The sequence below is a fragment of the Balaenoptera ricei genome, chromosome 15, assembly GCF_028023285.1.
Source record: "Balaenoptera ricei isolate mBalRic1 chromosome 15, mBalRic1.hap2, whole genome shotgun sequence".
Taxonomy (NCBI): Eukaryota; Metazoa; Chordata; class Mammalia; order Artiodactyla; family Balaenopteridae; genus Balaenoptera; species Balaenoptera ricei.
The window spans coordinates 85,056,383-85,077,042 of record NC_082653.1 but is presented as its reverse complement, the minus strand read 5'-3'; the positions used below and the strand labels follow the sequence as shown (position 1 = coordinate 85,077,042).

The following is a 20,660-nucleotide window of genomic DNA, read 5'->3' as shown; positions in this document are numbered from 1 at the left end:
AAAGCACTGAGTTGGGGGATTAGAATGTTTTAATGGGCTTGAGGACGGAGGCCACTGAACATGCCCACAGTAGGGTGCTCTGCTCAGGGATTCTACTGAAAGAATGAACAGAAAGAAAGGGGGACCTCCTATTGGCTCCTTGGAACCGTGGGAGAGGCTGCAGCAGAAAACACAGGTCACACACAAACAGTGAAGGAGCTGTAATCTGAGAGAGGCCAACTTGGTCTGGGTGGGGATACTTTCTATCCACAGCCACAGAAATATCTTAGCAAAGGCCACGGGTTTTAAAAAAATAACCTATTTATATGTCAAAAATAAATAGAGGGACTTCCCTGGCGGCCCAGTGGTTGGGACTCCGAGCTTCCACTGCAAGGGCACGGGTTAGATCCCTGGTCAGGGAACTGGGATCCGCATGCTGCATGTGCCGGGTGACCAAAAAAAAGAAAGAAAGAAAGAAAAAAGAAATAGAGAGATGCAAGCCATTCATCTCTCTGTCAAATGAAGAACGGAGACTAAACTGAACACTGATGCTCCGTGTTAAGGTGGCCACGGACCCCACTAGCACTCTCTCACTGCGCTGGGAGTACACAGTGCCGGGCTGGAGTTAGCCGTACTCGGTGGCAATTTAGCTATATCCCCCAATTTAAATATGCATGCCCTTTGACCCAGCAACAGCACTTCTAGGACTTTACCTCATATAAACAGGTACCTTAAAAATCTACATAACTGCACAGATATACGTACAAGAATCTATGTTGAAGCACTGTTTGCAACAGTGAGAAGTTGGAAACAACCAAATAGCCATTTATGGAGAAGTTACATAGATGACGGTATAGTCACAAAATGAAAATACGATGGAGCAGTTAAAATGAGTGAGGTAGCTCTGTCAGGTAAGAAAGAATGTCACGTGGTTAAATGAAAAAAGCAAGTTGTAAGAGAGCATGTAAAGCATGTCCCTAGTTTTAAAACATTTCCACGTACATAGAAGTGTGCTCCCACACCTCCTGAAGCAACCGTGGTACCTGATGGCTGGATGTAGTGTGACTCTTTAGGAAATGAAAAGTGTGTACTTAACACATTTTTGCACTGTTGGAATTTTTACAACTAGCGTGAATTTTATAATCAGGAAAAAATTAAATAATGAACAAGGATCATAAAGCTTTATTTAATAAATATAGCCAAAAAATTTCAAAATATTTTATTCCATGTGTAGCCAATTAGGAAAAGAAAAAAAGTTAGAAGGAAGTGTTTGAAGAGATTACGTGAAAGGGTCAGGAGAAAGGGAGGAGGATGGGGAAATTCAAGCAATAAAGGTTAAGTGGAGACCAGAGGGTGTTCAGGACCTTGTGACTCTCAAAGCACCAGCTTTCATGGGTCACATCTCATGGGGCACTGGGGGCTTCCTTTCCTCCTTGGCAATGATGGGAGATGCTAGATTGACATCTGTGGAATGAATCAGGACTCCAGAAACTTGGAAATCCTCTCAAAACCAGGGAGGCTGTCTACTTTTTTTCTATGACCATCAGAATTGCCTTATTTCCCCTCAGGGAATAACTTAAGTTTTCTGAATAGACTTTAAGATTCTCAAGGCCATCCATTTTAAACTAGGTCTTAATGTCCATCTGCCACTGAAATACCGGCTTCTGTTCTGATGCCTCCAAATCACACTTGAAAAGAGAATTTACTTCATACTTCGTATTTTTCAAATCTGTGGGGAAAGGATGGGAGGGTCAGGTCTGGTCGAGGGGACACCATGTGGTGAGAAGTCAATAAATCAGTTCAAAGGAAGGTGTCTGGGGCCCCGGGGGGTGGGGGGGGCGGCGGTGTGTGCTCTGCCCTGGCACAGAGCAGGTGAGCCTGGATAAACCCATGTGACTTTGGGGCCTCAGAACAGGGGTCTGGACCACCAGGAAGGGGACCTGGCTACAACAACCCTCCACATGTCAATGTCCCGATATAGGTGTGCATATTACAAGAAGCAGGTGGCAGTGTGCAGGCCCACTGGGGACTCCCGGGAAGACAACGTGGACACAGGTGGCAGGGGCCAAAGCTCTCTTGGGCTGACTCCTCACAGGCCAATTCTAGTTTCTAAGAAGAAAAACTTCTAAAGAGCGTTTGCAGGAACAAGGTGGGCCTGACGCCTTGCAGGGCCCCCCTGAGGGCCCTGAGGAGTGGCAACAACACGGAATCCAGTCACAAAGCTCATTTGTCCACTCTTTATTAAAGCTAGGTCCTCCTGCTGACAGCCGCGGGGCGGCTTGGGCCCAGGAGGGGCACCAAAGGTGGGTACTCAGGGCTGTGCCAGGCGGGATGGGCGCGGACCGGCCCTCGGTCCCACGGGGCTGGTGCACCTTGCCCTGGGCCCTTCCTGAGGCTCCTTCTCGCAGCAGGGAGAGAGCGCCCAGGGACAGGCGGCACTGCCCAGCACCGCCGGCGCCTCTGCGGGAACCCCTGTCCTCCTCAGCACCCCGCCCACCCCCGCCCTCACCCAGCCAGGCCCATTCTTACCACCACCGTCCAGGCCCCCTTCCCGCCCGCTGCTGGCTCTCAGGCCCCAGGGCCATGTCTACGCTAAAACAGAAGGAACTAGGTCTAAAAGGGAATGCGGCTGCTTCAAAATTTCAGTTTTCTGGCCCCATTCACACTGGCCCAGAAAGCATTAAAGGGGGCGGATGTCTTGCAGGTGACCCGATGGCTCGAAAGAGCCCAGCCTGGAAGGAGCGGTGCTGGCCGGTTGCGGGCCTTGCATAGCTGGACACTTGGTCAGTCACTGAGCCCCGGGCTCAGGTCCGAACTCCCAGAGGTGTACCACTGCCGGGCAGACAGCCCGGCCCACGGTGCCTCCACTCACTGCCCACTCTGTGAGATGGGAACCTAACCAGAAACACCACTCGCTTCTAGTGTAGAATAACGACAGAAGCAGAGTTAAACGGACCCGAGTAGGTCATAAGGCCCTAATCCTGGGAGGTAAGAAACAATCCTACTACCAACCTCTGTCACTTTACACTTGTCTATTAAGTCTAAATGAGCGGCGGGCTCACAAGATCAGGGCCCCACGTGTCCACCCACTCAGGGAGGTGGCAGCCAGGGAGCCAAAGGCTGGGGCCCCTGGCTGCTGGGCTCCCCGAGGATCTCCGAGTATGCCGCCTCCAGTGGTCCCAGGCGAGAGTACCCAAGCACTCAGAGGGGAGGCTGAAACTAAAACCCACACGGCCGGGCTGCTCTCGGTGCTCAAGCGGGGTGAAGACAGCGAGCGACTCTGGGGAATAAGGCTTCAAACTCCCTGGGGACCCTGCGAACACCTGCAACCCATCTGCCTGGGGCCACAATGTGGTTTCCAGCTTTTTCTCTTCCTCCCAGATTCTTCGGGCCATACAAGCCATGGAAGTAAATATCCAGTCGACAAAACAAAAGCTTTCCCAGGTGCATCTCCACTTTACCCCCCACCCCGGATTAGGGAGGAACACCGTCCTTTGAAAACCCACGAGGCTTCCCCTCGCCACGCGCACAGTCCTCAAAACTTTCTGGACAAACTCGAATGACCAGAAGGACCCTGAAGTCTCCCGCTGAGGAACTGGAAGAAGTCATCAGCCAAACCCACTGGAGTAGCCATATGCTCTGCCCTCGACCACCCCACCCTCCCTTGATGCAAGGGCTTCCCCTCCCTCGCTGTAAAACCCAGTTACTAACTCACAAGCCACCTGTCCCCCGGGCCACCCATATCGGAATCCGAGTAAAATAAATAACACTTCGCCTGCCATCCCTACCGCTTGGCCTCACCGCATCGATCCAGTGATGTCGCAGTCTCTTGTCGGGGTTGCCGCCCCCTGTCCCCATCTGCTCCGCGCGCAGCTCTCCTCTCCCCCTGCGCCCCCCGTACGGCCATACGAGCTCGGCGGCCGGTTCTCTAGGGCCGGGCAGGAGGAAAGCCCGAGGCCGGGGAGCGGTGCACCGGGGCTGAGGGGAAGGCACCGCACCAGGACTGGGACCCTCAGCCCCCTGAGGCCAGAAGAGCAAGGGGCCGGCGCGCAGCGGCCGGCGCTCGAGCCGCAAGGGGCCTGTGGCCTAGCGGGCTGCGCCTCCGTCGGCCTGGGGCCCTCACATGATGCTCTCCTCGTAGGCGCCCGAGGGCCCCGCGAACGCGGCCGTCGGCTCGGAGCCGAAGCTCGTTCCGCCTGCGAACTCCAGGAGGGTGCTGCCGCGCTCCCCGGGCCCGGTCCCCACGCCCGCACTCGGCGGCCCCTTAGCGGGTGCCTCGGCCTTGGGCGCGGGGGCGGCCGGCGTCTGGCCGGGCGAGCCCGCCGCGCCGCGGTGCGTCTTCATGTGGGTGAGCAGGTGCGAGCTCTGCGAGAAGCGGCGGCCGCAGTTGGCGCAGGCGTAGGGCCGCTCGCCCGTGTGCGTGCGCTGGTGCGTCACGAGCACCGAGCGCTGCGAAAAGCGCTTGCCGCACTCGGGGCACGGGAAGGGCCGTTCGCCCGTGTGGCCGCGCCGGTGCTTGGCCAGGTTGGAGCGCTGCGCGAAGCCGCGGCCGCAGTCGGTGCAGCGAAAGGGCTTCTCGCCCGTGTGCGTGCGCCGGTGCCGCTTGAAGTCCGAGCTGTGGCCGAAGCCCTTGCCGCAGTCGGGGCAACGGTGCGGCTTCTCCTCAGCGTGTGCCCACTGGTGTCGCGTCAGCGCTGCGCTCTGCCCGAAGCGGCGGCCACACTCGCCGCACGCGTAGGGCCGCTCGCCCGTGTGCGCGCGCCCGTGCGCCGTTAGGTGCGCGCGCCGGCTGAAGCCCGCGCCGCACACACCGCACACAAAGGGCTTCTCGCCCGTGTGGCCACGCACGTGCGCCGCCAGGTGCGAGCCACGGGCGAAGCGCGCACCGCACTCGGGGCACGGGAAGGGCCGCTCGCCCGTGTGCGTGCGGCGGTGGCGCGCCAGGTGCGAGCCGTACACGAAGCTCTTGCCGCAGTCGGCGCAGCGGTGCGGCCGCTCGCCCGCGTGGTAGCGCTGGTGCTTGGCCAGCGCCGCGCGGCGCCCGAACGTCTTGCCGCAGTCGGAACATATCCACGGGCTCTCCTCCTCGGCCAGCGCGGCAGGCGCAGGCTCCGGCAGCAGCCCTCCGACTGCAGGCCCGAACGCACGCAGGCCGCCGCCGCCCCCGGGCCCAGCACCGCCGCCGAAAGGGTCGCAGGCCAGCCCCGTGCCCTCGACCAGGGAGAGCCGGCCCCCCAGGGGCCCGGGCAGGGGGCGCCCGTCAGTCGACAGCCGCTCCGCGAAGTCCGGGAGGCCCAGGATCGGAAAGCCATCCGGGTGGAGCCAAGACTTGGGGTGCATGGGAAAGTGGAAGCCGAGCGGGTGCGAGGAAGGGCCTTCACCCTCCCCCAGGCCGTTGCCCAGCCCCAGAAACCGCCTGTCCGGCTCGGGGTCGTCCTTTCTCCCGGGAGTGGGCGCCTCCATCGCCGCCTCTCTTGCCTCCGCCTCTCCCTCGGCCTCTCCGTCTGCTTCGTCGACCTCAGGCCCCTCGGGCCCAGCTTCGGCCTCCTCGGGCCCCGCCGAGGGCACCGTCTCACAGGGCTCGCGCTGAGGGCCGTCGCCGCCAGGCTCCGCGCAGCCGCCGCCCCGTCGATGGCGCTGGAAGTCGGCGCGGAGGCGGAAGGCCTGGCCACAGTCCGGGCAGCAGTGAGGCCGGTCGGCCGTGTGCACGGCCTGGTGCCGCGCCAGCGCCGAGCTCTGGCTGAAGCTGCGGCCGCAGTGCGGGCAGGGGTAGGGCCGCTCGCCGGTGTGCGTGCGCTGGTGCGTGACCAGGTAGGAGCGGCGCCCGAAGCCCGCGCCGCAGAAGGCGCAGCGGTAGGGCCGCTCGCCCGTGTGGATGCGCCGGTGCGTGACCAGGTGCGACTTGTACACGAAGCGCTTGCCGCAGTCCGGACACGGGAAGGGCTTCTCGCCGGTGTGGGTGCGCTGATGGATGGCCAGGTGCGAGCGGTACACGAAGCCCTTGCCGCACTCATCGCAGCCGAAGGGCTTCACGGCCGCGTGGTAGCGCTGGTGCTTGGCCAGCCGGGACCGGTGCGGGAACACTTTACCGCACACGTCACACGTCGTCTCCGGCCGCCCGGCTGGAGCGGCCACCGAGGCTGGGAACGCCCAGGGCGCCAGCAGGCTCGCCCCCGGCTCCCGGCCCTGCAGAAAGGGCTTCGCCTCGGACCCCTCGGCCAGGACCCCGAGGCCGCCGGGGTCAAGACCCCACCCCTCTGGAGTCTGCGCCGAATCCGAGTCGTCGGGGCCCCAGGTCCCAGGCACGTCCCCCACGCCGTAGGCCGCGGACCACAGCCCTGGGGGCTCGTTCTCCTCCTCAGCCACCTCTGCCAGGAAGTCCTCGTCGTCGTCCTCCTCGTGGTCCTCTATGTCGTCGGTCCAGAACCAGGCCCCTGAAGGCGACAAGGGAAGGCCAGGAGAGAGAGGTGAGAAGAAGCCTTGACAGAAGCTGCTTAAAGACTGCTGCTCCTGTAAGGGGCGATTTCTGCAGGACCCCAGGCTCTCGGAGCACGGAGCCCAGGGTCAGGGCGCCACTGTTCCACGGGAGTGAGAGGTGGTGCCCGCCTCCTCCCTGAGTTAGGAGGAACTGTGCAGACAGGAGAAATGCACATGCAGGTGTCCCTCCTAGGAAGGCTGGGGTTCCCTCACCTCGTGGACTCTCCTCAAATGGCCTCAACTAATCCCTTTTCCAGATCTCCAGCTCCCTTCAGGGCTTGCCACCCTGCTGAGAATAGGGACACCTATGAAGTGGGTGATCTTGCCTGGGTTCCTGTGAGACCAGGGGTCAAGCCCAAAACAGGGGTCCAGGGCCCAGAAAAATAGACAGAGACGCCAGGTCAGTTTTCCCCAAAGCCCCTTGTCTCCTGGAGAACTCCACACACCCCCGGCCTGCTTGGCCCAAGGCAGCCAAGGCTCCAGCACCAGCACGGCCACTGAGGACCTGCCTTTGTAACACCTAAGCTTTGCTTGGCATCCCTCCCCTGGATCTCTCCACCAGTCTCAGGCTGGCCAGCATCCAGGGCTCTCCCTCCCACCCCCAGAGCACAGCTGGGAAAGGCCGCCCTGGGCCAAGGAGACCTCGAGGGGCCTGTAGGCCCCAGCTCTCTGCACTCACCCTAAAGGGCTCCAGCAACTGTGCAGGCACAGCCCAGCCTCCCCGCTAAGCCTCTCTGAAGCTTGGCTTTCTGAGCGGTTGTGCACTTGGGAAACGGTCCCTAACTGACTAAGACTGGGTGAGCTGCAAACATCTTCCCATCACAGAAGGCCAAGGACCCGCCTTTGGGTCCTGCAGTTCCATCCCTCCTCCACCAAGCAGCGCCCTGACCTCTCCCTTCAGTGCAGAGTAAGGATAGGGATTCGGTTTATAAAACAAGAGTGATGTGCCTGCCATCGTGATACACCCAGCAGGGAACTAGTATTGGGCTGGCCAAAAAGTTCGTTCGTGTTTTTCCATAGGATGTTATGGAAAAACCCGAACGAACTTTTTGGCCAATCTGATATTTACAAAGCAGGCACTAAGTCACACAACAAACAGAAAGAAAAAGGCCTGGTCCATGGCAGCCCAGGTGTTCCAGAGAACCTGCGTGCCAACTTCCTCTGGTACACCTTGCCCCGTGTGTGTCTACCGTGGCCACGTACAGTGTAGTCCACCTCACAATCCCAGTACCTGGAAGGTTCAAGCTCCCACACAGAGGTAGGAATCCCCTTTCCCACCACTCCCGGGTCCCCTGCCAAGGCTGTGGCTGGTGTCAGCCATCACCTGACTGGGTGGCCTTCAACACTGAGTCCTGTCCCCGAGGAAAGGTCGGGTCCCAGGAGGGATGCCCGTCCTGACTCGGCCCTGGTCCTGTCTTCTATATGGCATCCCAAACATATGGTGATAAATCACATGGGAAAACACAGCACAGTGCTGAGTGACATAAAGCCAGACACAGAACTGCACGGACATGATTTCTGCTCTGAAGAAAACATGTGTATAAAGGGATACAAAAATGGGTTATTTTATTTTTTCATGCTTTGCAATACTTTCTAAGTTTTCTGTAGTTAGTAATAATATACTATTATAGTAAAAATAAGCTTTAAATAAAGGACAGTGGTTTCCTGTTACTAAGCTGAGTTCATCTCCAACTGCCACCCACGGTGAGGGATGAGAAGTGGCTGAACAGCACGGAAAAGGCCCAGCTCCTCACTGTGAAGGCTGGAGCACCCCTAAGGGGAGCTGGTGGAGGGACAGGCAGTTTGGGCCCATGGTCAGATTAGCTGGAAATTCTTCCAGTGAGTCTCAAAAAGGCTTTTCCCTAAGACTCTGGTGAGTGTCCGGAGTAGTTTTAATTGGAGAGTCCCTAAGGCCGGGGGATTCAAGCTGGGGAACAAGTACAATGTCTTCGTGGGATGAATGTACCCCAGGACCCAGCCAAGGGTCAGTGGCACTTGCTGGATTGAAGTGGACACCCAGGCCAATGAGGGCCTGCCAGCTGGCAGCCTCAGCTACACAGAGCGGGGGACAGGCTAGGTCCCAACGACTCATCCACAACACCTCTTCCTTGGGGTCTGAGAGTAGGAAAGCCCCCCACTTGGGGAGGTGATCCTTTGCCCTGCCCCCACCCCAAACATCAAACAATGCTAAGCTCTGCAGAGGGGGCTGATCCTAGGAGGGGACCTGACCTCATCACTGGCTCTGGAGCTGGCATGGCCACTTGTCCAAAAATGAGAAAATATTAAACATAAGGCAAGTTGGTAGAGGCCACCACTGACACCGAGTAAAGGACAATAAGGGCATCCAGGTCCCTGGCAGGCAGAGCTGGCTGCACCCCGAGACAAGATCTCTGGGAAGCAGCAGGGCCACCAGAGGGGACTCAGGGGGACAGCAGCCTGCCTCCAGGCCAGGCTCTGTTCTCACCTTCTGCCGCCAAAGTGGCCCAGGATCTGGAGGTCTGGGCCCCCGGGCGGGGGTGTCCATTGTCGGGGTTACCCCCCGGCTGCAATGGGGACAGGGTTCCCAGGGGGTTTGCTAGCGCCCCGGATGCAAGCCTATTTTGGATCCAAGTGAGGACCCGTCAGGCCTACTCGTGAGACCAGGGCCGAGGCAGAGGAGATGCTCTGACAAGGTGGGGGGTGGGGGGGGAGGGCCTTTCCCAACAGTGGCCCAGAAGGTCAAACATAGCTGCCTCTTCCAGAACCCACAGGGGGAGAGTGGACAAGTGGACCCTGGGGAGGGGAAGCTGGCATTTCATCTCCCTGAGACATCCGCTCCTAAGGACTCTGACACTGGGTGAGGATTAGCTAGGCCAGGGCCCACGCTCTGAGCCTGATGACACTCACGGGGGGCCGACCAGTGGCCTTGTGAGCAGACCCCCAAGGCGCCCCAGGTAAGTCACGAATAAACGGCCTCGGGGAGGAGGAGGCCCTGCGGCCACCTGCCTGGCGCACCTGCTCCCCGAGCTGCTGGGAGGTGGCTGACACTCGCTCTGCCCCGAGAACCAAGCCAAGGGTTTCTATGACTCCCACCCCGAGCACCCTCTGCCCCTGTCCTGTCCTGTCCCCGAGACCTGTCCCCAGGCCTGGCCCCACAGTGAGTCAGCTGCAGGTCTGCTCTAACCCCTCCCCAAGGAACCCAGCCACGGCACAGGGCCCAGAAGGCAGTCATGTGTGTGAAGTCAGCACCTGCTCCTGACCCTCTGGCCAGACCGAGACTCAGGGTGGGCTCGGGGAGAGCCCCGCCCCCAGGGACAAAGGCGGGACGTGGACAAGGGGGTGGCCAAAGCTGCAGGCGGGCTCCTTCCTCCCCGTCCGGCTGCCGTCAGTAGCCCCTCCTTCCCTCTGAGCAGGAATTCGGCCACCCGGGAGGCGGGGGCTCCCGGCAGCGCTGGGTTTCTGCGATGGATCTATCCTCCCCGCTGCGGGGTCCTCAGGATGACACATCTTCCGGGAGGGGGTCCTCCCCGAGCGCCTCTCCAGAACCGCTGACCGTGCTCACCAACCATCAGAGTCTCTCACTTTGGTGTGCGTTCACCTGATCGCTTTTCAACTCTCTCTCTCCTTTCCTGTGTAACGTTTAAGCCGGTTCAAGCCTGCCTGTTGTATTTCTCTTCTATCTTTCACTTTCACACGAGGGGCAGGAACAGCAGTCAAGGAGGGGGGTCATCAGTGGAGCACTGTGGAGGCGGCACAGGTGTGAACAGAACACAGCGCGCTCTCACAGAGTCTGCTGGAGGAAATGAGGAAGCAGGCACCTGGGCGGGACCGCTCCAGACCTCGCTGAGCGCTGCAGACGCAGGGAACGTCCTGCAGTGACATGCGGGGTTCCCGACATCAAGGTGGTCAGAGGACACACACGACTCAAGTGGGACCTACACGCTGAGCCAGCCACACGAAGGTCACTCCAGGCAGAGAAAACAGCAGGTACAAAGCCCCGAGGCAGGTGAGAGCCTGAAGAGAAAGGCTGTCGGTGGAGTTGAGCCTGAAGAGCTATGGGTGTGTGAGGGGTGCAGGCCCCCAGGCCGCAGAGGATCTCAGGTACTGTGCCGAGTGCCCGGGGAAGTCTAGGGGTGGGGGGCAGCCAGCAGCTCAGGGACGCCTGTGGCCACATGCCTGACAACCTCATGCCTGGGCCAGGGCTGGGGTGAGGAAGGCAGAGGGACAAGGACCACTCGGGCCCCAGCTAGGCCCACCACGTGCCAGGGACGCTGCAGGAGGGGCCCGGGGTGGGAGACATGGTGCCACTTCAGGGTTAGCTCACTCTGAGATGCCCTCAGACACCCAAGTGGAGACGTCAAGCAGACGGCGGAACAGACAAGGTCAGAGCTGGAGACAGAGGCTGAGAATGGGCAGGTGAGCACAAAGAGCACTTCAGTCCCTGGCCCAGCGGGGGTCACCCAGAGAGAGGAGAGGAGAGGGCACAGGGCTGTCCTGGGGCTTGCAGACATGCAGTGGCAGGTGGGGAAGCAGCCAGAGGCAGCAGAGAGACCAGGGGCACGTGGCGTCCCTCCTGCAGAGCAGAAAAGCTAATGCGACGAGGAAGTAAGGCCAGAGCACCCAGCCAAGGTAGCGAGGGCATCCTCAGCCGCAGGAAATAGGGTTCAGCCACGGGCAGGGATCTGCCAGGTGACCACACTGGGCATTTGCAAGGAATGGGGGAGCCTACTATCTCAGCCGGGTGAGGAGAGAGGTGGCAGGTAATGGGTGAGGACCAGGGAGCGGGAGGTGGTGGTCGAGGGGAGCCAGAGCAAGGAGGCTTTAATTCAGCACTCAGAGGCCCTGGGGCACCTGAGTGGGCGCGTTTGGCCAGAGTCCAAACCTTATGTGTGGCCCAACTTGTTAAGAAGCGCAAGAGATGGATATGCTTGTGTTTTGCAGGACTATGATCTAGAAATACAGAAACTCTGCCAGGCTTGGAACACCGGCTGTCCTGCCCAGACCCAGCAATTCTCAATTCTCAACTGGCTCAGCTGCACAGAAATGAGCACGGGGAGAAAAGGGGAGGAAGGCACTTGGCAGACAGGCTACAGTGACAGTTAAGAAGGGAGACCTCAGATAGATTCGCTCTGCCCGAGCTGACCCCAGCCTTCGCTGCCACAGCCCCTCCCAGGAGACAGGTGACACGTGGAAGCCTGTGCCCGCATCCTGCACCCACCTCGGCTCCGCAGGGGAAGGCGGAGGCACTGGCCCAGCGAGCCTGCCCCTTCAGCGAGCTGCCAAACCCCAGCTAGGTTCACAGAGCACATTGTGGGGACCACCCAGACTCGAGCCTGCAAAAGGATCCACCCCAGGACCCTCCAAGAAGCATGGAGAACAGGGGCAAATCCAGACCACGTGTGGAGACTGGCCAGTGGAGGCCAACAGCCCCTTCCTCTCCAGGTGGCTTTTCAGATCTGTGCCCAGAAACAGGGCACACCTCCCAGTAGACCCTCCAAGAAACATCACCTACATCCCAGTCTCAGCCTGGAGGCAGCAGCAACATTTTTTGCCAGCCAGAGCCCTCCTGATTCTGAAGGCCAGGAGACATTCCAAGAGGGTCCCAGAGAATGTGGAGACGTAGGGCAGGAAGGCCACCCCGAAACACAGTGGAGAGTAAGGCCCGAGGCCTGAACCCACTGTGGGCAAGTGACTTAATCACTACTTTAAAAGTCAATTTCCTTGACTGTAAAGTGAGACCAATAATCCCTCCCCTGCTACTTCACAGAGCTGTTACGAGGATAGAAAGTATACAGGGAAATACTCTGAAGAGTACACGTGTAGACACAGCACTGTCTATGTTTTTCTGTATTTTATTTTAAAACCTCTACAAGCTGCTCCCAGTCTATCCAAGCACGTGAGTGGCATGAGACATCCAGAGCCCCGCACTAGGCTGGCATCACCCGAGACCAAAGCCAAACACACACACCGTGCAAGGGCCTCCACTGAACCTCTGACACACGGGGAACAGCTCACAGACCTCCATGGGGCACCTCCACAGAACCAGTGGTCCGACGGCCTCGGGTGGGAAACTGTGGGTTTTGTTCAAACTCTTTATTCTCCAGATGAATAAAAATGAGGCCCAGAAAGTTGAAGGAACAGGGCCAGAGCCATGTCCGAGGTCTCAGAGAAATCCGACACCCTGAACGCTTCCTGTATGTCTCTCTCCAGAATCTCCTCTCTGGAAGGTCCAGGGCTGCCAGCCCAGGCCCCGACCCTGGGCCTCCCAGGGAGAGGAGATGACCAAATGGGCAGGGAAGCCGTTCAATCCTGGGAGCCGGAAGCCCAGCTCCAGCACTGCAGGGCAACGGTCTGCTCCTCACCTGGCCCCTCTGAGCTGGTAACTTGACAACTGACCCTCACACACACAAAAACAATCAGAGGCTCAAGGCAGGGACAGGGCATCATTGTTAAAGATTCGTAACAGGAACCTCTAGGTTCTCTAAAGACTCCCCAGCCTTTGGGCCTCTGCAGACCAGAACCAAGAGGAGCCAACCCACAAATGTAGAGGTGAGCCCCCAGTGCCACTGTGTCCCCACAGAGGCCCCCCAAGAGTGCAGATCAGCAGTACCGGGGCCGCAGTGGAGAGCAAAGGCACAGGCCGAAGTCTGGTGAAACCCGCAAGAGTCTGTGTCACGCTCACCTGTGTAGACCCCGGTGACGATGTCTCCCTCCTCGGGACGGGGGCTATCCGGGACCCAAGGCTCCTCTCCTTGCTCCAGCCGGAAGATCAGATCCGGCTTGGGGATTGGGTATCCTGCCCCGGAAAAAACAGGCAGCAGCTGCAGGGCTGCGCCTGCAGGCCCCACCCTCACCCACACAGCACCGCCACCACTGGCTCCTCTCTCCGGCCCTTCCAGAACCAGCCTTCCCAGCTCCCTGCCTCCGCTGGGAAGTCCCACACTCCGTTCTCTCTGGAGCCCTGCCCTCATCCCCAGCTCCCCTGTCCAGCCCCCTCCACACACTGCCATCTGCAGGGCGCCCGCCCTTCTCCTCGTCACCTGACTCCTCACCCCTTGAGGCCTCTGAGGAGTGTACAGCACAGAGACCAGAGCGGCACCGCAGCTCCCCAGAACATGTCCACCTGGGTCATGGCGCTGCTGGGCCATAGGGGGGCCCCCCCCCAAGACACGCCCTGGCCCAGAGGCCAGGCTGGTCCCTAGGGCTTCCCTGGGAGGCAGGCTGGCTCCAACACCTCCTTCTCCAAGACCCTGGGGCTCCAGAAACCACCCTCTCAGACAGCTAAGCCCCTGGCAGCCATAGCGCCAGGATGCCTCTTGGGGACAAAAGGCTCTGCTCACCCAAGGACACCAGGATCCCGTAGTTTTCCTGCATGACTTCCTTGTAGAGCTCCCGCTGGTCCGCATCCAGCCTTTCCCACTCCTCCAGGGAGAAGTACACGGCCACGTCTTCAAAGGTCACCAGCCCCTGGAAAACAAAGAACCCTGGCCGCTGCCCTACACTGCCCCGGCAAGAGGCAGGGGCGTCCCACGAGGAGAAGACAGGAGCTCACTTCAGCGGGCGCTGAGCTGACCCTGCAATGTGGAGCTCAGGGGTCACAGCCCAGCAGCCCAGCAGCTGCAAGTCTACAAACACCCGACGGAACGAGGGTCCTGCAGGCCTGTCACAGCCCCGGGAGGCAAGGACCCCATGCCCATCCAGAGATTAGGGGCCCAGGCTCAGAGAGGGAGAGCGCTCAGCTCAGACGGGGCAGAGCCCGGACTCACGCCGAAGTCCACAGGCGATGAAGCGCAAGACCCCATGTATGTGCTGCATGGGCACCTCGCCCCCTCCTACTCCACTGTCTGCCTCAAGCCAGTGGACACGTCAGTGGTGTGAGGGCCCATGCCTTGCTGGACAAGCGGCACCAACTAAACTGAGTGTGGGCACTGGCACCCGATCTAACTGGGCTCAACAGGAAACCAGAGCCTGGACAGGTGACAGGCGCTCCAGGTAAGGGCACAGCGTGACCCTGGGGGAGAGCCAGGGCTGCCGGAACTGTGCAGGCTGCAGGTGAGTTGCTGGTGGGCAACATGATCAGGACATTCCAACGGCCCGGGAAGGGTCGGGCCCCAGGAGAGCGGAACCATACCCCACGGGTTTGGGGCTGGAGACTCCCAGCTGCTTCCTGCAGCCCCGTCCTGGCCCATAGCCTGGGCTCGGCCTGAGGACCACAGTGCCACTGCCCTGCCAACAGGGGTCTCCAGGACAGTGGGTGCCAATCCCCCTGGGAAAACCCAGCCTGGTTAACTGAGCCCCAAATAAAGGAGCAGCTCACCTGAGACCCAGATGTCAGGGAATCGTCCTCATCCTCCTCCTCCTCTTCTTCGTCCTCGTCCTCGTCCTGCTCCAGGTCCTCATCCCTCAACATGGCTGGAGCCCGGAAGGCCTGCAGGGCTGAGGGGAGAGACCTCTTGGGGGCCAGCCTTTAGCATCAGGCCTCACTGCCCTGGCCGACGTCTGTCCATCCAGCTACCAGGGTCAGCAGCTCCTGGCCACTCCCTCTTTTCAAAACCTAGGCCCTGGGCTTCCCTGGTGGTGCAGTGGTTAAGAATCCACCTGCCAATGCAGGGACACAGGTTCGAGCCCTGGTCCGCGAAGATCCCACATGCTACAGAGCAACTAAGCCCGTGAGCCACAACTACTGAGCCTGTGTGCCACAACTACTGAAGCCCACGTGCCTAGAGCCCGTGCTCCGCAACAAGAGAAGACACCGCAATGAGAAGCCCGCGCACCGCAACAAAGAGCAGCCCCTGCTCGCCACAACTAGAGAAAGCCCGCGTGCAGCAACGAAGACCCAACGCAGCCAAAAATAAAAATAAATCAATGAAATAAGTTTTTTTAAAAAAGAAAAAAACCTGGGCCCTGCCACTCCAGCTGCACCCTGTCGGGTCAAAGAGCTCTTCTCGGCCTGCCCACCCAAGCCCCCCCTAACTTCCTCCCCGAAGACTAGCTCCTTTTTCTTACCCTTTTCCTGAAGACCTGGGGACTGGGCATCCCCACCACAGCTAAGGCGCTCCTGGGTCCCCGACGCCGGACTCCGCTCTTCTGCCACCACGTCCTCCACGTCGTCGTCCTCCGCCTCCACCTCCACCTGCTGCACCGGCCCTGCCTGCACCCCCTCCACCTCCAGCTCCTCTGCCACCTCCACCACGGCCTCGTCCTCCTCGGCCTCCACCACCATCACCTCCTCGTCCGCCAGCTCCTCCACCTCTTCCCCCTTTTCTTCCTCCTCTTCTTCCTCCCGATTAGGATCACATTCCGACCTGTCCTCCGCCCTCTCCCGCTGGGCGGCTGGGGAGTCTGGAGTCGTGTGAAGGGCTGCCATCGTCTCTGGAAGGGAGCCTCAGCTCGGCCTGCAACACAGACGGGCGACGGTGACCAGCCGCCCGGCACGCAGCCCTCTGAGGGAGGTGGGGTTGGTTTGCCCCGCGATACAGTAACAGCACCAGAGCTGAGGCACGACTGGAGCTCTTTCCATGATCTCATGTGGCACAACCTAGATTCTGTAACAGAAAAGCTGCCAAAGAGCCCCTCACCGTGACCCCCGTGACGCGGCCTCAGCTCTTTCTTGCAGGCAACGACAGGCCTGGTGTGAACTGCCATGCTTTCTTGGAGTAAGCCAGGGATTAATCCCGGGTTTTTATCCTCAAGAACATGGAAGCATCAAGTCCAGGCAACACGCCCGAGAGTGGCCCAGCCTGCGTTTAGCTGAAACGGGTGCACACAGCCCATAAGGAACAGTGCACCTGATATACGGGGGCGGAGGAGATGCTCGCCCAGCTCTGAACGTGCACGAACTTGGGCACGAACTCGGCGGCAGGGAGTGTGGGAGCCGAGGTCTGAGCACGGGTGGGCCAGGAACCCCAGTGCAGTGTGACGGGCGGGGGAGGGTAAGACCACCCTGCCGGGAGGGCCCGCTCTACCAAGCCAGCAGGTCAGGCACCTTCCTGTGGGAGGCGGCAGAGAAGAGGCCCTGAGCAGGCAATTACCCCTGTGCCCCCCTCACCGCTGGCTCCGTCCAGGGCATCTGGAAAAAGCTCGGCTGATCAGGGATTTGGTTCATCGTTAGACCAGCAAAGGTGAAAAAAAAAATGCCCTGTGACACCTCTTCACGTTTGGGGATCAGAGAATCCTAAGTGTTGAATCATCAAAGCCCCAGTGGCTCACAGCATCCACCTCTCACATCGATGTCGGAGACGGCTCAGCCCAGGCACTTGGGAGATGCAGCCACACCGCCGCACAGCACGGAGCCCGGGGCTGTGGACCCAAGAGGGATGGGATACCACGGGCCCTGGGGCCACTCCTCCCTCCCAGCTGCGCATTCCTCACCAGCCCCAGTGAAGTCCCAGGACAAGACAGAGTCATGGGTTTTGACGAGCCAGTTTCTGTGGCTCCTTTTTGAGTGCAAACCTAAGAACAGGTCCATCAGCCAGCATGGCCCCATCAGTCTCTCAGACCTGACTAGGGCCACTTCCAAAGTAAGCCAAGCCCACTACAAATACAGCGACCCCAGAACCCCGGGGAGAGAGCACGAACCCCGGAGGAGCCTGAGATGTCAGGCCACACAGGACAATGGGGCTACAAATTCAGGCTGAGCCCAGATGCCGTGCCAAGCTCAGCAGAGCCCCTCCTGCCTGGCCCCCTCGCAGAGCACACTCCTGCAGGCCAGGCCCCCGTCCGAGGACCGGAGGCTTAGGAATAAAGTGGCCCTGTGCTTGTTCCACCTCAGGACCTTTGCACATGCCATTCCTGCTCCCTGGCACTCTCCTCCCCTCTTCTTCACTGATCCTTTGGAGGCAGCCCCCTGGGCCCCTAAGACACACACAGTTCCCTGGACTCTGCCCTCTTAGCACCCACATTTTAATATACTTACAGAACTGTCTGCTTTTTGCCTGTCTCCCCAAATACACACTCAACTCCAAGAAGGCAGAAGTTCCCTTTGCTCATCTCTGAATCTCCTTGTGCCAGACACAGAGTGAGCACTCAAATATTTATTGATAAAATGACTCTAGGGACTTCCCTGGTGGTCCAGAGGTTAAGACTCCACGCTCCCAGTGCAGGGGGCCTGGGTTCAATCCCTGGTCAGCGAACTAGATCCCACGTGCCGCATCCCATGTGCCACAACTAAGACCCTGTGCAGCCAAATAAATAAATAAATATTAAAAAAAAAAAAGAAGAAGAAAGAAAAAAATGACCCTGAAGTCTGCGGTCAACGTGATGAACATGAGATTTTCCAAAGTCAGTATTCTGGCCCCACTGTCATGTCCCAGAACAGGATGACTGCTGCTGAGGGTCCTTCAGACTAGAACCCACTGGAGAGTCTCTGCCTCTAAAGAGGTTACGACCTGAGGTCCCTTCTCCCAAGAGGTGCACCTGCTGCTGACCAGAGGAGGGAAAGACCCAGCAGTCGTGGAGGTGGTCAGTCACCCTGCAGGTGGGACGGGGCCTAGCACAGCCAGACGCCCCATAAACCCTGACCCGGCATCCAGAACCGAGTGGTTCTGAGAAACGGGCCTCGGTAACTTGGGTGGCAGATGCCCCTTCTGCCCCCCCAGGACAGGTGTGTGCTGGGCATACCCCCAGACGCACACACTCTCCTTTCTTCTCTCTCCAGCCTGCCAGCCTACCAGAAACTCGCTTCCGGCATCCAGCTCAGGACGCCACAGAGAGTCAGGTAAGCGACCTGATCATGATAACCCTTCAGGTCATCCCAGACCATTATTTCCATGGGGGCTGGGGCGGGGCTGCACCCTAGGATATAGTGCTGCAGAATTTAGAATGGAGCGCGGGGCGAGGAGGGGCGGTTAACCAGATGCCTGCCTCCGGGAGAAGGACCACACAGACAGAAAGAGGCAAACTTAGAAAACTTTTAGCAACTCTCCACTGAAGTCCCATATCCAGGGAACCTACACAGAGAAGTAGAAGAAATGTGTGGGTGCAGGTAGACCTAGGCCCCTTCCTTCCGTCTGGTGGCCTCACTGACCACACCTGTTACTCAAGGCCTTCCAGGCTTTCATCTCTGCCCAGAAACCTTCCTTCCCTGACTACCAGGATCCTCACTGTTTGTCCACGGATTTGGGCTCCCCTGCTCTCCTGGGGTTGCTCCTGGTGCAGGTGTATCCACGGGGCCAACCCTGCTGCCCAAGGGCAGCCCCTCACCTTGCTGGCCAGCTCCCCAGACCTGCCAACACGTGTTGAACCAAACCCAGTACCAGGGTCTCCCCACACAGGCACAGCTAGGGACCTGATCCTGCACACCTCCCCTTCCCCCTGCCCACTGGGTCCTCCACCAAAGGCCAGCCCCTCTCCCACCTCTCCGGCCACATGGGGCAGCCCAGACCCCATCCAACCCCAGAAATGAGTTCCCCAACCCGCCTACTGGCGGTAGAAGACTCGGCACAGCAGCCCACCGGAGCCTCCATTTGCAGAGGGAGGACCCAGGCAAGGCCCCCAAGGTCACTAAGCAAGCTCGCGGGGGCGCCAAGCCATCTCCATCCCTCCAGGGGGCTTATCGGGCCTCCGCCTCCCTCAGAAGCCAGGGCAGGGCCGTGACAGTCCCTCCTGGATGGGTGTGTCCCCAGGGGCGGCCGCGGCCCAACCCCCGCCCCTCCGGCCGAGACGGCGGCGGGCACCTCCCAGGGGTCGCGGGTGTGTGTCCTCCCAGCCCGCCTACTCCGCGCTGCCCGCCCGGACCGGCCCTGGGGGTCGGGGCCCGCCTCCTTCGCGCAGGCCCGGGCGGGGGTCCACGGGCCGCGCCGAGCGTGGGCGCGGCCGCGGAAGGCCAGGCCAGAGCGCCGCTCGGGCCCCCTCAGACCCAAGCCCGACCCGGACCGGCCCGCCCCGCTGCGCGCCGCTGCCTCCCCGCGGCCTCCCGCGCCGGCGTCGAGGGGCGGCGCGACCCCGACCCCACGCCCGCGCCTGGCCCGCCGGCACCTGCCGCCAGCGCCCGCCTCCCGCCGGCCTCGCCACCCACTCGCCGCGCCGCCCACTCACCGCGCGCGCCGGCCGCCGAGCCGCCGCCGGACACCGGGGCCGGGCCGGGGCCTGCGCGCCCCGCGCTACACAAAGTGACGGCCCCGGAGCTGCGCGGCGGCGGCGCGTGGGCACCGGAAGTGCCGCCACCGGGCTCCGCCCCGCCGGTGCCCACGGGGGGGCACTTCCGGTCACGCGGGGTCCAGCGAGGCCCCTGAGGGGGAGTGCGTGGGGGGAAAGGAAGCGGCCCTGGTGCGAGGGTGCCCTCCGACCTGGGTCCCCGCGCTCGTATGCACTGCGTCCCGGGCCTTGGGGACTCCGGCGCGCCCCGCGCCGCCCCAGGGCCCGACCCCACCTCTGGGGACCCCGGCCCCGCCCTGCCCCTAGAGATGCCCGCGAGGTCCGCCCGCTTCCCAAAACCCGCCCGGCTTCCTCATGCAAACATGATTTAGGGGGCGGCGCTACCGAGCGCTAGACCCGGCCAGGTCCACCCGGGCCTCGGGACCCTCCCCGGGCCCCACGACGGTGGAGGGAGGCGATGACCCCTATGAGGGCCCGCGTGCCCTCAGACCCAGGCAGGGGCGGGGGGCGATCCCTGCTGGTGATGGGCCCGCAGTACTGGAGCAGGTGGGCCGGACGTCTACAGCTCGTGCAGGGCCAACGCTGGGTAAACATGGGCGGGGGGAGGGGGTTCCCAGAACGGACCAGGACAAGGACTGAGGGGGCCGGTGGGCCGGGGTAGCTGGATGAATGCAATAACGGCCTCAGATCTGGAGGCTTTACAAGTGATCCATGGGGAGCGCCTGCCTCTGGGAAGGGAAGCGTTCCCCCAGCAGGAGGCAGGAAGGACAGATGGCCGCCCGAGGAGGTGTGAGAAGGTGAGGTTGGTGGACTCAGGGGACGCCCGCAGCCCTCCCCAGACCTACCTGCCTCCGCCCCCCAGGGGCCGCAGCTGGGGTCTGCCGGTGAGCTCTTGCACCCACGGAGGTTGGGCCCTGCTGCTTCCCCAGCTCCTACCCCATGGGTACCATTATTCTTACATTTTCACTAGTGTCCCCGCGCCTCAAGACAGGGCATCAGCATCATAGTCTGACTGGGCTCGCGGAGGGGTCACACCTACCTGAAGTAACAGCTTCTCCCTCCCAGAACCTCAGCACCTGGCTGGGGAGCTGCTCAGGCCCACTGAGGACTCAAACCTGCCTGCAGCCCCA

The 20,660-nt window shown here is 60.7% G+C and overlaps 1 protein-coding gene across 2 annotated transcripts; it reads right to left on the bottom strand.

Moving 5' to 3' along the window:
- Positions 1 to 2,202: 2,202 nt before the first annotated feature.
- On the bottom strand, positions 2,203 to 19,527 carry ZNF316 (zinc finger protein 316). 2 transcript variants are annotated; one of them, XM_059896226.1, is made up of 6 exons: positions 19,471 to 19,527; positions 15,442 to 15,830; positions 14,753 to 14,871; positions 13,776 to 13,902; positions 13,118 to 13,231; positions 2,203 to 6,413 (listed from the first exon to the last, which is right to left on the bottom strand). In XM_059896226.1, exons 2-6 carry the CDS (start codon positions 15,800 to 15,802, stop codon positions 4,099 to 4,101), a joined length of 3,036 nt encoding a protein of 1,011 aa, XP_059752209.1. In that variant the 5' UTR covers positions 15,803 to 15,830; positions 19,471 to 19,527; the 3' UTR covers positions 2,203 to 4,098. The 2 variants fall into 2 exon arrangements, with proteins under 2 accessions (XP_059752209.1, XP_059752207.1); XM_059896224.1 differs by lacking the exon at positions 19,471 to 19,527 and adding an exon at positions 16,484 to 16,598.
- Positions 19,528 to 20,660: the final 1,133 nt, after the last annotated feature.

Bases quoted from the DNA above. Each gene is read 5' to 3' on its own strand.
- ZNF316 (XM_059896226.1), bottom strand. From the start codon at position 15,802: ATGGCAGCCCTTCACACGACTCCAGACTCCCCAGCCGCCCAGCGGGAG. The intron at 13,232-13,775 runs GTGAGCAGAGCC...TTTCCGGGGCAG, and splicing joins CGGGATCCTGGTGTCCTTGG to GATACCCAATCCCCAAGCCG. The intron at 6,414-13,117 runs GTGAGCGTGACA...TGTCGCCTTCAG, and splicing joins CGTCACCGGGGTCTACACAG to GGGCCTGGTTCTGGACCGAC.